Raw genomic sequence first — 15,481 nt, 5'->3', positions numbered from 1 at the left:
CCATTCTCCTGTCTCAGCCTCCCAAGTAGCTGAGACTACAGGCTCCCGCCACCACGCCCAGCTAATTTTTTTGTATTTTTAGTACAGACGGGGTTTCACCATGTTCACCAGGATGGTCTCGATCTCCTGACCTCGTGATCCGCCCACCTCGGCCTCCAAAGTGCTGGGATTACAGGCGTGAGCCACCGCACCCGGCCCTAGAGAGCAGTGGTTTTCAGACTGAATTCTGGGGTAGCCCGGTGTCCCACAGAGGGCCCTTGGGCGTGGGGGAAGTGGTCATCTCTCAGGTTTGAGGTAGAGGTTGTGGGGCTGGGCCCTGGGTCCTCCCAAAGCAACTCACCTTTGATCTGTTTTATAAAGTAGGGCCTGTGAAGGCTTTCTGTTAGAGACAGACCAACAGTGTCATATCATAGTATTTCATTCATTCTCTATCAGGAAGACGTTTGGCTGCAAGTAACCCCAAACCTACAGGTGACTTTAGAAAAAAGGGCTTTATTTTTCTTGCATTGTAAGAAGTCAAAGGGTTGGTGTCTGCTGGAATGGCCTGTACTGTCCCCTTGCATGGTGCCAGCAGGACCCCAGGCTCTGTCATCTTTAGTGTGTTGACTTTTGTTCTCTTGTTTGTGGCCTCATGTCATAAGATGGTGATCATTACTTCATATGTCACCTCTAAGTTTGAGGTAGGAAGAAGGGGCAGGTGGCCAGGCCAGCCATGGCACCCTTATCAGTAAATCAGACACCTTCCCAGAAGCCCTGGGTAGACTTCTTTCATCTCACTGACCAGACTGTGTCACATGACCACCCATAGCTGCAAGGGAAGCTGGGGAAGAGGGTCCTTTGCTTTTCCAGTCTCTATGGAGGAGGAGGACAAGGGACGGGGGTCGGAAGTGGGTATGGGGTGAGCCAGAACATGGGTCTGTCACAGCCTTGCACCTGGTAGGCAGGGCAGGTTTTTTACCCAATTTAACAGATGAGAAAACAGAGTCCGATGAGTTTTCTCGACCTCAGGGGCAGGTAGAGAAACAGTTTCTCAACCTCATGGATATTTGAGACAACATCTTACTTAAGGGAGGCCAAGGTGGGAGGATTGCTTGAGTCCAGGAGTTCAAGACCAGCCTGGGAAACACAGTGAGACCCTATCCCTAAACAACATAAAATAAAATAAATATTTTTTTAAAAGATCTTGGCTGGGCATGGTGACTCATGCCTGTAATCCCAGCACTTTGGAAGGCCAAGGTGGATGGATCACTTGAGGTCAGGAGTTCAAGACCAGTCTGGCCACCATGGTAAAACCCCATCTCTACTAAAAACACAAAAATCAGTCGGGCGTGGTGGTGTGTCCCTGTAGTCTCAGCTACTTGGGAGGCTGAGGCAGGAGAGTCCCTTAAACCTGGGAGGCGAAGGTTGCAATGAGCTGAGATCATGCCATTGCCCTCAAGCCTGGGCAATAGAGCAAGACTCTAACTCAAAAAAAAAATTAAATTAAAATAAATAAAATATCTTATTTGTGGGGGCTGTCCCGTGCTACTCAGCAGCATCTTTGGCCTTTATTTACTTACATGCCAGCCACGTTCCCACTCCGGTGGTGACAACCGAAAGTTCTCCAGACATTGCCAAGTGTCCCCTGGGGGGCAAAATCACCCCCAGTGGAGAACTATTGCTCGAGGGAACAGCTCAGCCCTGGGGCGCCCAATGCCTGAAGTTTATACCAGGTGTTCGGAATCAGATATACTGATTTCATCCCCTGATTTTGGTGACAAGAAAAGAGATGCAGGGAGGAAAACTGAGTTACTCAAGGTCACACTGCAATGTGTCGTCTCTGGACTCCCATCTCAGTGCTCTTTGCCCTGCCCTACAGTATTTCAGTGGGGAGAAAACTTTCTCATTCCCCGGTGAGTGAGTTTCACTGCTCCCTTTCTCCAGCTTCAATTCAGTGACACTGACGGTTGCCACCTGGTGGCATGTGTAGAGCAGGAGCAGGTGTCTCCCCCAAGCTCTTCCATAGCAGCCCAACTGTCGCCTTCCCTTTCCTCACCAAGCGTTTCCCAATTCTCTGTGCCCTGAAGATGTCCTGGGTGTGGCCCAGCAGCCTCTGCTTCCCTTTTCCTTTCCTTTTCTTTTCGTTTCGTTTCTCTTCTCTTCTCTCTTTTCTTTTCTTTCTTTCCTTTTCTTTCTTTCTTTTTTTTCTTTTTTTTTCCAGCTATGTCGCCCAGGCTGGAGTGCAGTGGCACCCTCTTGGCTCACTGCAGCCTCTGCCTCCTGGGTTCGAGTGGTCATCCCACCTCAGCCTCCTGAGTAGCTGGGACTATGGGTGTGCGCCACCACGCCTGGCTAATTTTTATATTTTTAGTAGAGACAGGGTTTTGCCATGTTGGCCAGGCTGGTCTTGAACTCCTGGAATCAAGTGATCTGTGCACTTCGGTCTCCCAAAGTGCTGGGCTGATAGGTGTGAGCCACTGCGCTCCGCCCCTTTCCTTTCACTGTTGCTTTCAGTGTTCACTGAATGTGAGTGACTCAAGTATTTGTTGAGTACCCCAGTGGTGTGTCTAGCAGGGAAAAAAAACCCCAAACCCTGATTTGTGGTGTTTGCTAATTTCTGTGGTATAAACACTCCCACTGTAGCGAGTTTCAAACTCCCAAGACCTTCCTGAATATGGAGTTGGAAGAAATCTGCACAGGCCTGAGCTTGTCCCAGCACAGCCCTGGCTGAGCCCTGCCAGGCTCTTTGTGACTGAGTCCCCACACATCCCTGTGGGGCAGGGAGCATCATCAGCCCCATTTTACAGAGGAGGAAACTGAGACTCAGGGAGGTTCCATTTCTCCTGTAGGATTAGATCATTAGGTGAGTGGCATAGCCCAGGTTTCAATCAGGTTTATGGCCGTGTCCCACGCTACTCCTCAACCAGCAGCTACTCCTGCTGAGAGGCCAGTGGAGAGTCCTCTTGAGCTGGGCTCCTGGGCTTAGAGTGTAGACTCAGCACCCACCTGCTCCTCCTACCACAGAAAGAACGCCCAGGGCATGGGAGACGTTGTCGTCCCTTTGTTTAGGAAACACCAACTTGTGGCCGGGCGCGGTGGCTCACGCCTGTAATCCCAGCACTTTGGGAGGCCGAGGCGGGCGGATCACAAGGTCGGGAGATCGAGACCATCCTGGCTGACGTGGTGAAACCCCGTCCCTACTAAAAATACAAAACGTTAGCCAGACATGGTGGCAGGCGTCTGTAGTCCCAGCTACTCGGGAGGCTGAGGCAGGAGAAGGGCGTGAACCTGGGAGGTAGAGCTTGCAGTGAGCCGAGATCGCGCCCCTGCACTCCAGCCTGGACAACAGAGCGAGACTCCATCTCAAAAATAAAACAAAGCGGCCGGGCGCGGTGGCTCAAGCCTGTAATCCCAGCACTTTGGGAGGCCGAGACGGGCGGATCACGAGGTCGGGAGATCGAGACCATCCTGGTTAACACGGTGAAACCCCGCCTCTACTAAAAAATACAAAAAACTAGCCGGGCGAGGTGGCGGGCGCCTGTAGTCCCAGCTACTCGGGAGGCTGAGGCAGGAGAATGGCGTGAACCCGGGAGGCGGAGCTTGCAGTGAGCTGAGATCCGGCCACTGCACTCCAGCCTGGGCGACAGAGCGAGACTCCGTCTCAAAAAAAAAAAAAAAAAAAAAAACAAAGCAAAACAAAACACCAACATGTGAGCTTACCCACAATCACCCCCACGGACACACACTCATGCACGGGCCCGCATCTGATAACAGGCACGAACATTTATCAGGTGTTGAATGGATGCCAGGCACTGTGCCCAGCGTTCTTTATTCTCACAGCCACGCTGCCACACGCAGGCAGTGTGATTCTTGCCCCCCATTATATGGCCCAGGAATCGTGGGCCCAGAGAAGTTAGTAACTTTCCCAGTGTGGCATAGCTAATGAGAGCAGCCTGGAACGCGAACCTAGGAGTGTCTCTCCTCGCCGCCCCAGCACACACACTCACTACCTCACTCACAGATATGCACACATGTCCCCAACATAGACACACGTGTGCACGCTTCACACCCTCATGCCTGTAGATACAGGTGTGTGAGCCTTGTGAACACACAAACAGACGGACCCAGCAGGAACCTGGAGGACCTGGCCTATGGCTCTGCTGGGTCTCTGCTTCTGCCCAGCGGGGCTGGGCCAGGAGGGGCTGGGAGCTGAGGGTACTGGCTGACTGGCTGGCTGGTTGGGATCCTCTGTGTGTGTGTGTGTGTGTGTGTGTGTGTGTGTGTGTGTGTGTGTTTGAGACAGATTCTCGCTCTGTTGCCCAGGCTGGAGTGCAGTGGCGTAATCGTGGCTCACTGCAAGCTCCGCCTCCCGGGCTCACACCATTCTCCTGCCTCAGCCTCCCGAGTAGCTGGGACTACAGGCACCCACCACCTCGCCCGGCTAATTTTTTGTATTTTTAGTAGAGACGGGGTTTCACCGTGGTAGCCAGGATGGTCTCGATCTCCTGACCTCGTGATTTGCCTGCCTCAGCCTCCCAGAGTGCTGGGATTACAGGCGTGAGCCACCGCGCCCGGCCCCGGGATCCTGTGTTTTGAATGAGGCTCCTCAGTACTCGGCCCTACTGGGGTCCCAGCCCAAGGAACAGGACTCAGCCTGCTTCTGCACCACCTGGGGCTGCTTGAACTTTGCGACTTGTGGCCGTGACCTTTGGGGGTTTTTGTTCTGCGTGGCTGTAGCCGCCAGCAGAGGGGGTGGGGCACAGGCCAGAAAAACCCCTTCTGTGGGGTTTTGTGAGGAGTGACACTTGATTGCTTCTCCTCCCCTTCCAGGCTCAGAGCAGGGCTGGGGGGTGGTCGTGGGCAGTGACCAGCATCAGACCACCTGGGCGGAGGTTCAGCATGAACTTGCAATGACCTCCGTCTCTCCAAAACTGGGGGACCCAGCCCAGGGAAGGTGTGGGGGTTCCTGGGGCAGCTGGTCTGGGCTTGTCCTGCTCCTGCCATGGGCCAGCTGTGTGATGCTGAGAACAGGACGCACTCTCTCTGGGCCTCCGTGGCCTCTTGGGGACGGCTTGCACAGGATCCCTCCGGTCCTGAGTGAGAGGCTGTGGGCTGGCCTCGGGGAATTGAGGGTGCAGGTGGCGCTCAGGTGTCCGAGAAGCCATGGGAGCCGGGGGCTGCAGTGACTGGACAGAGAGGACCCTGGTACTCGCAGCTATTCTCAGACCACATCTGGAATTGTAGCTCCCTCTGGAGGGAGGCAGGAGGTCTCAGCCTTTCCTGGGGGGGCTGTGGCAACTGCGCTGCTCGCTCCACCCCTGCTCTCACCTCCCGCTGCAGTGCTGGCGAGCTCCATCAGTCCTTCACGCATCTCTACCCTTCTTCTGCCTGGGACCCTTGTTTTCATCCTAGGCAGGCCAGGGGGCCAGGGCAGCTGTTAGGAACGTGGCCCCTGCCATCTCCTTTTTTTCCTGCGATCAGCAGTCGCCCAGAACTCCAAGGCAGGGGCGTGAGTGCTGGCCAGTCCGTGGGAACAGACAGCAGCCTGGGAGACGAATTTCCTGCCTTACTCCAGTGCGGGTTTCTGGAAATGGGGACCTTGCCTTGAGCCTCCAGAGCTGAAACCCCAGACACCCAGGGAAGGCACTATGGGATTTAGCCCAGCCATAGTATGTCCTAACCGTGACCTTGGGCAGGTAACTCAACCTCTCTGTGCTTCCGTTTCCACAAAGCAAGGATAACACCGGGCTGTTGGAAGAATCAATATAGATAGTGTCGGGAGGGACTTAGGTAGAGTGCATGGCATTGGGTGGTACTCAAATGTCAGCTAATATTATTATTATTATTCTATGGAAAGAAGACACCAGGGGAAGTTGCAGAGCAGCCTGTGGGGGGACTCTGGAACAAGAGGCCGAGGCAGTGCAGCAGAGGGTCTCAGACGTGAGCGCTCTCTGCCCCGGAGTGCTCGACTGAGCACGAGGGTCTGCACTTTTTCTCCGTAAAGGGCCAGATGTAGGAATTTCAGGCTTTGTGGACTGTATGGTCTCAGTGACAGCTACTCAAACCTGCCTCTGTGACAGGAAAGCAGCTACCTGCATAGACAGCACACACCCCACTGAGAGTGGTGTATTCTGATCTAATTATGCTACTGGATACCCAAACTTGAACTTCTTGAACTTCCCATCATTCCATGTGTTGCAAATTATTCTCTTTTTGTGAGATGGAGTTTCATTCTTGTTGCCCAGCCTGGAGTGCAGTGGCTCGATCTTGCCTCACCACAACTTCTGCCCCCAGGTTCAAGCGATTCTCCTGCCTCAGCCTCCTGAGTAGCTGGGATTACAGTCATGTGCCACCACGCCAGCTAATTTTGTATTTTTAGTAGAGATGGGGTTTCACCATGTTGGTCAGGCTGGTCTCCAACTCCTGACCTCAGGTGATCTGCCTGCCTTGGCCTCCCAAAGTGCTGGGATTACAGGCGTGAGCCACCACGCCTGGCCACAAATTATTCTTAAACATTTTTTTCCAACCATTTAAAACATGAAAACCATTGGGGTGTGGTGGTGCACGCCTGTTATCCCAGCACTTGGGGAGGCCAAGGTAGGAGGTTGGCTTGAGCCCAGGAGTATAAGACCAGCCTGGGCAACATAGCACAACCCTGTCTCTACAAACAATCAACAACAAAAAAATTAGCCAGGGGAAGTGGCACGTGCCTGTGGTCTCAGCTACTCAGGAGGTTGAGGCAGGAGGATCACTTAAGCCTGGAAAATCGAGGGCTATAGTTAGCTGTGATTGTGCCACTGCACTCCTGCCTGAGCAACAGGGTGAGACCCGGTCTCAAAAAAATAAAAGTGAAAACCGTTCTTAGTGGCAGGCTGGACTGGGTCCCTGGGCAGTCATTTGCCTACTTCTGATTTAACAATCTCTTGTATGGAGTTTACTATGTAATAGGCATTGTTTTAAGCACTTTACAAATATTCAGCCATCTAATCCTCACAACAACCTTATGAGGTAGGTTATTATTCTCCCTTTATAGATTAAACAAACAAACAAAAAAGAGGCACAGAGAGGTTAAGTAACTTGTCCAAGGTCACACAGCAAGTGAGGGGTAGAGTCATGATTTGCACTGCGTGGTCTGGGTTTAGAGTCCACACTCTTGGTTGCTAGGCTGGGCCACGTCTCCCTGTGCAGATGGGGTGAATTCCTTCTATTCTGTTATGCAAAATAAGGATGAAAATCCTGCCCCACCTCTAAGGCTGTTTGGTGAACAGGGCCAGGTGGTCTCTGCCCTCATAGGACACTCGCTCTAATAGAGCAGCTGGGTGCGAATAACAGAAACACAGAAACCACGGAGAATCACACCTCCCAAAAAGTGCCGTGTGTGCAAAGAACGTGCAAGGGTGGGCAGAAGCGTCATGTAAACTGAGAAGTGCTGATGGCAAGAGGTGCGGATGGCAGTGGGAAGGAGGAGGGGAAGAAGGGGCTGGCTGGTGGGCTGACTGCTCTCCCTTGCCACCTCCCGCCCATCCAGCCTCACTTGCCTGCCGATAAGGCCCGGGGTGCACAGGGCCCCGAGCAACAGCACCTGCTGACCACAGTGCCGAGCTCCAGCAGCAGCTCCCTGGAGAGCTCGGCCAGCGCGTTGGACAGAAGGGCGCCCACTCGGAACCAGCCGCAGGCACCAGGCGCGGAGAAGGCCAGTGGGGCTGGGGAGGCCCGGGCCAGCACCGGGAGCTCAGGTAAGAGGTGGGAGCACACCTGGCTTCATCCCGACCCTCCTTGGTCTTTCTCACCTGGTTTCTGTCTTAGCCATCTCCTCCTGAGCCTCCCCGCAGAATGGGACGAGGCCTGAGCCACAGGGAACTTCCTTTGGTTCGCTGAACCCAAGTTCCCTCCCGCCTTTGCCCGTGCTGGGCCTATCACCTGAACATCCTTCCTTCTGTGGGACAACCCCAGCTTGTCCAAGTCCCCAGTATCTGGGAGAGGAGTTTTCCCGAAACCCCATCCCCACCACCACCCCCAGCTGGACCGGCTGCTCTTCCGGGCTCACCACGCCCTGGCCTCCCTTTGACAGGACTGTCAGGCTGCGTGTACACTGTCTTTTCCTCCTGTCTCCCTCACCAGTCTGTGGGACACCTGGTGAGCCTGGATCACCTCGTTCATCCCTGTATCCGCAGGCCCAACATGGCCCAGCTACTAATAACTAATCACGACAATCGCTTCTACTTACGGAAGGCTACAGTACAGCAGGCGCTATACTGGGCACTTTACATGCATCAAATTGACCTGCACGTCAACACTGAGAGATAGTTATTGTTGTTATCCCATTTTACAGATGAGGAAACTGAGCCCCAGAGAGGTTAAACAGCTTCTTCAAGGGCTCACGGCTAGTAAACAGAAGAGCCAGACTCACCGCTAGGCTGTCAGGCTCCAGAGCCCTGGGGTTGGCAGAGGAATGGGCTCCACTCACTGCAGCTTGTTGCTGGGTCTCTTTGGGTCTGAGACGCTGGGACTGTGGGGATCGTGTCCCATTAATGCAGGCTGCATTTTGCCCTGGACCTGGTCTATGACAGATGTCACTCCTGGTTGGCGTCTCTAGGGCCCACACTGGAGGGACCCCTGTACGGGGTCTGCTGGCCTGTGCCTCTCTCCCTCTTACCTGGCAGTGCCAGCCAGTGAGAATTCAGGGAATGACCATGAACTTGGGTCAGTCTCAGATCCCTGCCCAGCCACTCTGGTGCCATAAGAATTTGGGCGGGATGCTTAACTCTGCCAAGCCTTGGTTTTTTCACCTAGAGGTGAGCTATGGCACCTCCTTGCCAGGGCTGGTGAGAGATGAGTGACATTGTGCTCAGCTGGGCACCAGACCAGGATCAGGCTGCCTCTGGGCCGCCTCCAGGTGGGACTGATGGCTGCAGCCCCCACCGCACAGCCTCACTCACCCCCGGCTGCTCCTCAGCTCACTGCGCCCCTGCCTCTTGCCTGCACTCATGCTACCCCTGCCTGCAACACCTGTTTCTACCTGTCCCCAGCTGCCCACAGGAGCTGACTTGCCCATTTTTGTTTGCCCCATCATAGCCCCCAGTGTCCTCGGTGGAATGTCCCATCAGTGCCCCTCACTGCAGCCTGAGAACTTCCTGTGGGAGGACCTGGGTCAGTGCCCAGAAGAGAGCAGGGGCCCTAAACATTGTTGAATGAGTGTGCTCCAATGATAAACTCTGAGTCTTGCCCAGTTCTTGGATTCGTCTTTCTGATTTTTTTTTTTTTTTTTTGAAATGGAGTCTCGCTCTGTCTCCCAGGCTGGAGTTAAGTGGCGCAGTCTTGGCTTACTTCTCTGCTCACTGCAGCCTCCGCCTCCCAGGTTCAAGTGATCCTCCCACCTCAGCCTCCTGAGTAGCTGGGATTACAGGCATGTGCCATCATGCCTGGCTAATTTTTGTACTTTTAGTAGAGATGGGGTTTCACCATGTTGGCCAGAATGGTCTCGAAATCCTGACCTGAGGTGATCCATCTGCCTCGGCCTCCCAAAGGGCTGGGATTACAGGCGTGAGCCAACACACCCGACCCCTCTTTCTGATTTCTTTGCTACACCTGGTGTGGCTCCCTCCTTGGCCCAGAGTGGAGCCCTGACCATGTCTGCCCTCTCCTCTCCCCTCTGCCCCTTCTGCTCTGTGCTCCTTCTCCCAAGTCCCCCAACCCATTTCCCTGGCCTCTGCCCTCTACATCTCTCCCTCCCACCCCTAACACCTCCCTCCACTGTGGGAACCTGTAAACCCCAGGGTTGTGCCCCTTCGTGGTCCCCCATCCACCCCCGCAATGTCTCATGCTCGATGTGCAAAGGCCATGGTGACTTTGGGTGACATTTGAGTGCTGTGGAGGCTCAGGGTGGAAATTTCCTTCCGGCCCTGTGATTTCAGCCCTCCTCCCCCACCATCTGCTCCAAGGCTGTTTTGAGCACAGCAGGTTGCCAGCTCCATCTGCCTCCCAGCTGCCCTAGTAGTTGGAGTTAGGGGGAACCAGGCTGTGGTGAGGGCACTCAGCAGGCCTCTGCAGCAACAGTAGCAGCAATGTTCATTTTCTGAGGGGGCTGCTGTATGCCAGTCCCCTCACATTCATCTCAGCAAACCCACCATCCTGTGTCTCCCCAACCAGTTAGAAAACTCAGCCGCCCGCAGAGGCTGGGCAGGAAGGTGAGGCAAACCTTGGGCTCGCCTTGTCCGAATCTCCTGCATCTGGCTCCCAAGGGAAGCCATAAATCCAGATTTTTAAATGTAAATGCCTGAATTTTAAATGTTGGTAATCAAATTCACTTAAAAACATCACCACTACCACCACCACCAACAAAAAACCCCGTAGACTTGTCCCTGTTACAGGCACTAGGAACACAGCAGGGAACGATCAAAAAGTTCCTGGTCTGGCCAGGCAAGGTGGCTCATGCCTGCAATCTCAGTACTTCAGGAGGCCAAGGCAGGAGGATCACTTGAGCCCAGGAGTTCAAGACTAGCCTGGGCAACATAGCAAGACCCCTGTCTCTATTTAAAAAAAAAAAAAAAAAAGTCCCTATCCGCCCGGGCTGAGAGTCTGGTTGGGGACCCCAGGAGCTGGGGGCCCTGGAGATCACAGAAATGGGGAGGGACCCAGAGAGTGGTGCATAGGATGGGAAGTAAATGTCTCTAGAGAGGGAGGCCAGGGGCCGGGGGGTGCTTCGTGGAGGACGTGGCCTTTGAGCTAAGACCTCAGCACTAGAGAAGGGCTCTGTAGGCTGAGGGAGCAGCCTGTGCAAAAGCCCAGGGGACCTGAAGGGCTCAAGGGGCTGTAGCAGGGGGGAGTGTGGCTGGAAGGAGCCCCATCAAGGTGTTGGAGCCGCACGAGAGGGGGCAGGAGAAGGCAGGCTCCGGATCAGACAGGGCCTGGTAGGCTGTGGGGAGGACTGTGGGTTTTTGAGCCCCCAGGGAGGTGATCTGCCAAGTTCAAGGGCCAGCTCTGGCTGCTGATGGGAATCAGATTTCAGGGGGGTGGGGTCGAAGCCTGTTCACAGCCATCCAGATGGGAGCGGGTGGAGGCTTCCATAGCTCACTGCATCATGCAGCAGCAGGGCTGGTGACCCTTGCAGAAATCATCTTTTGTTTTTGTTTTTGAGATGGAGTTTTGCTCTTTCGCCCAGGCTGGAGTGAAGTGGCATGATTTCGGCTCATGCAACCTCCACACCCTGGGTTCAAGTGATTCTCCTGCCTCAGCCTCCTGACTAGCTGAGATTATAGGCACCTGCCACCATACCCGGCTAATTTTTTTTTTTTTGTATTTTGAGTAGAGACGGGGTTTCACCATGTTGGCCAGGCTGGTCTCAAACTCCTGACCTCAGGTGATCCACCTGCCTTGGCCTCCCAAAGTGCTGGGATTACAGGCGTGAGCCACCGTGCCTGGCCCAGATGTCATCTTTTGAAGGGAGACAAGGCAGGAATGACGAACGGGTGTGTGATATGGGAGAAAGACGGGTCCGAGGCTCTGGGCACAAGCAGCTGGGTGGATGGCAGCAATGAGAACAGTGATGAGGAGGAGCGGGTTGGATGGGAGATGGGAGTAGAATCAAGAGTTAAGTTTGAGGCCAAGCACCGTGGCTCACACCTGTAATCTCAGCACTTTGGGAGGCCAAGGCAGGCAGATTCCTTGAGGTTAGGTGTTCGAGACCAACCCAGGCAACCTGGCAAAACCCCGTCCCTACAAAAAAATTAGCAGGGTGCGGTGGCCTGTAGTCCCAACTATTCAGGAGGCTGAGATGGGAGGATCACTTGAGGCCTGGAGGCAGAGGTCACAGTGAGTTGAGAGAGTGACACTGCACTCTTTTGAGACCCTGTCTCAAAAAACAAACAAACAAACAGAAACCAGAAGAGACAGCATCTCACTATGTTGCCCAGTCTGGTCTTGAACTCCTGGGCTCAAGCGATCCTACAAACTTGGCCTCCCAAGTAGACATCTGTTTTATATCATTGGCTCCTCCCATCTCTGGGGTGATTGGGGCTGGGTAGGTGGTGATGCTATTCTTATTCAGCAGAAAATGAGGCACATGCAGGTTAAGTGACTTGCTCAAGGTCACACAGCAGAGCTGGGCTAGAATCTCGGTCTCTTGGCTCCTGGCCCAGTGCTCTTTCCCATGTGTCTGAATCTGCATCTTGGGCAGGGGTCTCAGGGCCCCACTCCCGGACCCCTGGACTGATCCCCACCCCATCTTGTGCTTAGCAGATTCTTCCCCTGGTGGCCATGGGACCCAGGTCAATGTCACCTGCATCGTGAATGTCTGTAGCAGCTCTGACCACAGCTCACAGTGCTCCTCTCAAGCCAGCTCCACGATGGGGGACACAGATGCCAGCCCCTCGGGTTCCCCGAAGGACGAGCAGGTCCCCTTCTCCAAGGAGGAATGCGCCTTTCGGTCACAGCTGGAGACGCCAGAGACCCTGCTGGGGAGCACTGAAGAGAAGCCCCTGCCCCTTGGCGTGCCTGATGCTGGGATGAAGCCCAGTTAACCAGGCTGGTATGGGCTGTGTCGTAGCCAAGGCGGGCTGAGCCCTGGCAGTATGACCCTGCAAAGGGGCCCTGGTCCTTCCAGGTCCCCACCGATAGGACTCTATGGCTCTTTCTGGGCCAAGTTCCTTTAGTGCCCTCCACAGCTGCAGCCTCCCTCTGACTTGCAGACCGAGAGCAGAGGCAGTGAGTTGTGGAAAGCCTGTGCTGCCACGGTGTGTCCCTCTCGGAAGGCTAGCTGGGCACGGACGTTCGGGGCACGCCGGGGCAAGTCCCTGACTCACTGTGGCCTGCCCCGCCCAGCTGGGCCTGCGAGCTTTGGCTTCTGGAGCCCTCAGGTTTTTTGTTTGTTTGTTTATGTCTCTCCTGGGCTCTGACCCAGCTCTGGCTTCCAGAAAATCCCAGCATCCTTCTCTGCAGAGGGGCTTTCAGGAGGGATGCTGCCTGAGTCACCCATGAAGACAGGACAGTGCTTCAGCCTGAGGCTGAGACTGTGGGACAGTCCCAGGGCTCTGTGCAGGGAGGAGGTGGCAGCCCTGTAGGCTGTAGGGGTCCTTCAGGTTAGCTCAGGAGGCTTGGAAAGCATCACCTCAGGCCAGGTACAGTGGCTCACACCTATGATCCCAGCACTTTGGGAGGCCGAGGTGGGTGGATCACCTGAGGTTAGGAGTTCAAGACCAGCCTGGCCAACATGATAAAACCCCATCTCTACTAAAAATACAGAAATTAGCCGGGCGTGGTGGCAGGCACCTATAGTCCCAGCTACTCAGAAGGCTGAGGCAGGAAAATCGTTTGAACCCTGGAGGCGGAGGTTACAGGGAGCTGAGATCATGTCACCGTACTCCAGCCTGGGCGACACAGCGAGTCTGTCTCAAAAAAAAAAAAAAAAAAGAAGGCACCACCTCCAAATGCTAACTTGTCCTTTTGTACCATGGTATGAAAGTCAGATGCCCAGTGGGCCCAGGCAGGCCACCGTATTCAGTGCTGTGGCCTGGGCAAGATAATGCACTTCTAACTGGAAATCTGCCAATTTTCTAAAACGGTAAGTACCACGCCGGCCAACAAGCCAATGACAAACAAAGCCAAACTCTGCCAGCCACATCCAACCCCCCACCTCCCATCTGCACCCTCCACCTTCACTCCGGTGTGCCTGCAGCCCCGCCCCTCCTTTCTTGCTGCCTGGTGTGGTGTCCTAGGCCACACCGTCTCCTTTCAGGGAATTTCAGGAGCTAGAGATGACTGAGTCCTCGTAGCCATCTCTCTCCTCCTACCTCAGCCTAGACCCTCCTCCTCCCTCCTGAGGGGTGGGTTCTTCTTCCCCACTCCCCACCCTCAATTCCCTGGCCCCAAGCGGGCTGCCTCGCCACTTTGGTACATGGCCAGTGTGATCCCAAGTGCCAGTCTTGTGTCTGTGTCTGTGTTGCGTGTTGTGGGTGTGTGTAACCAAGGTCGGCAAGTTGAATGGCCTGCCTTGAAGCCGCTGAAGCTGAGATTCCTCCCCGTTAGAGTCAGCCTTCCCCCTCCCCTCCCCAAAACATGCCCAAGGCCCTGCAGAGGGGGAACCCGTGTAGCCTTGCCCGGATTCTGGGAGTAAGCAGGTTGAGGGGCTCCTGGAAAGGCTGACTCAGTCTCAGGTGCATGGGGATAAAGGAGAAGGCATGAACTTATCTAGAAGAGTGGGGGCAGGGTGATAAATTGTTGATAAATTCCACTGGACTTGAGCTTAGCAGCTGAACTATTGGAGGGTGGGAGAGTCCAGCCATTACCATGGAGACAAGAAGGGTTTTCCACCTTGGAATCAAGATGTCAGACTGGCTGGCTGCAGTGACGTACACCTGTAATCCCAGCTAATCCGGAGGCTGAGGGCAGGATCACTGGAGCCCAGAAGTTTGAGGCTGCAGTGAGCTATGATCGCGCCACTACACTCCGGCTTGGGCAACAGAGTGAGACCCTGTCTCTTAAAAAAGAAAGTCAGACTGCCGAGGCTGGCCAGGTTTCTGCCCACATTGGACCCACATGAGGACGCGATGGAGTGCACCTGCCCCCTGGTGGACAGTCCTGGGAGAACCTCGGGCTTCCTTGGCATCGCTGGGCAGAGCCGGGAAGCGATGAATCTGGAGACTGTGGAGCCTCAGTTCCCTTGCGTGTGTTGATCCTGAGACAATGAGAGTTTGCACTGTATGCTGGACAGCATTCCCGCTTATCAATAAACCTGTTTGTTTTACATGTCGACCCCTGGCTCTACCTGGGGTCTGGGCTTGGGTTTGTCCGTGGTCCTGCTTGTCTGCCACCCCTGTGTAAGGGGAGATGGCGTCATGGTCCCTGGGGTCTGGCCAGCCCCTGTTGTGACTGGACCACAGAGGGTCCCCTGTTACAGCCGGCCCCTCAAACCTGTGAACAATAAGAGAACCTCCTGCTCAGGACCGCACAGCTGGCTGGGTTCCAAGTGTGTCCTGGTCTCATGCCCTCGTCCCCCGGGTCTCCTGGGCCTCCTCTCAGGACTGGGGTGGGGTCTCTGCAGATCCCTAGCAGCCTAGGCAGCCAGGCTCTGCCCTCCTGGGGACCCCACTCGGGGAGAGTGGGTGCCCCTGGGATGCTCAGACCAGTACAGGGCTTTGGGGGCACAGAGAACATCCCTGGGTCCAGGTAGGAGGTCAGAACAGGGTTCTAGAGATGACCTCTGACCTCCTCCTGAGGGATGAGCAGCAGTTTTCTAGAACAAAGGATTGCAGGGAACTGTCAGGCCAAAGGAGTTCTGAGTTTAAAGACCTTAGCCTGGCCAACATGGTGAAACCCCACCTCTACTAAAAATACAAAAAATTAGCCGGGCATGATGGTATGCGCCTATAATCCTAGCTAGTCAGGAGGCTGAGGCATGAGAATCACTTGAATTGAGGAGACAGAGGTTGCAGTGAGCTGAGATCGGGCCACTGCACTCCGGCGTGGGTGACAGAGTGAGAGTCCGTCTCCAAATAAATAAAATTAA

General features: G+C 54.7%; 1 protein-coding gene across 2 annotated transcripts in view; it reads left to right on the top strand.

The window, feature by feature from the left end:
- LOC105473177 (TNF receptor superfamily member 1B) overlaps positions 1–14,719 on the top strand; it is a 43,136-nt gene extending 28,417 nt beyond the window's left edge. The window contains exons 9-10 of one of the 2 annotated variants that reach the window (XM_011726835.2): positions 7,508–7,715; positions 12,217–14,719. In XM_011726835.2, coding sequence (XP_011725137.1) covers positions 7,508–7,715; positions 12,217–12,497 — 489 coding nt within the window. In that variant the 3' untranslated portion in view covers positions 12,498–14,719. Of the gene's footprint in view, positions 1–7,507; positions 7,716–12,213 lie in introns of both variants that reach the window. The other variant, XM_011726834.2, reaches the window with a different exon arrangement.
- The last annotated feature ends 762 nt before the right edge of the window (positions 14,720–15,481 follow it).

The sequence above is a fragment of the Macaca nemestrina genome, chromosome 1 (assembly GCF_043159975.1).
Source record: "Macaca nemestrina isolate mMacNem1 chromosome 1, mMacNem.hap1, whole genome shotgun sequence".
In the NCBI taxonomy this organism is placed as follows: domain Eukaryota; kingdom Metazoa; phylum Chordata; class Mammalia; order Primates; family Cercopithecidae; genus Macaca; species Macaca nemestrina.
Note: the sequence above shows the minus strand (reverse complement) of the source record. Positions and strands in the feature narration are given on the sequence as shown.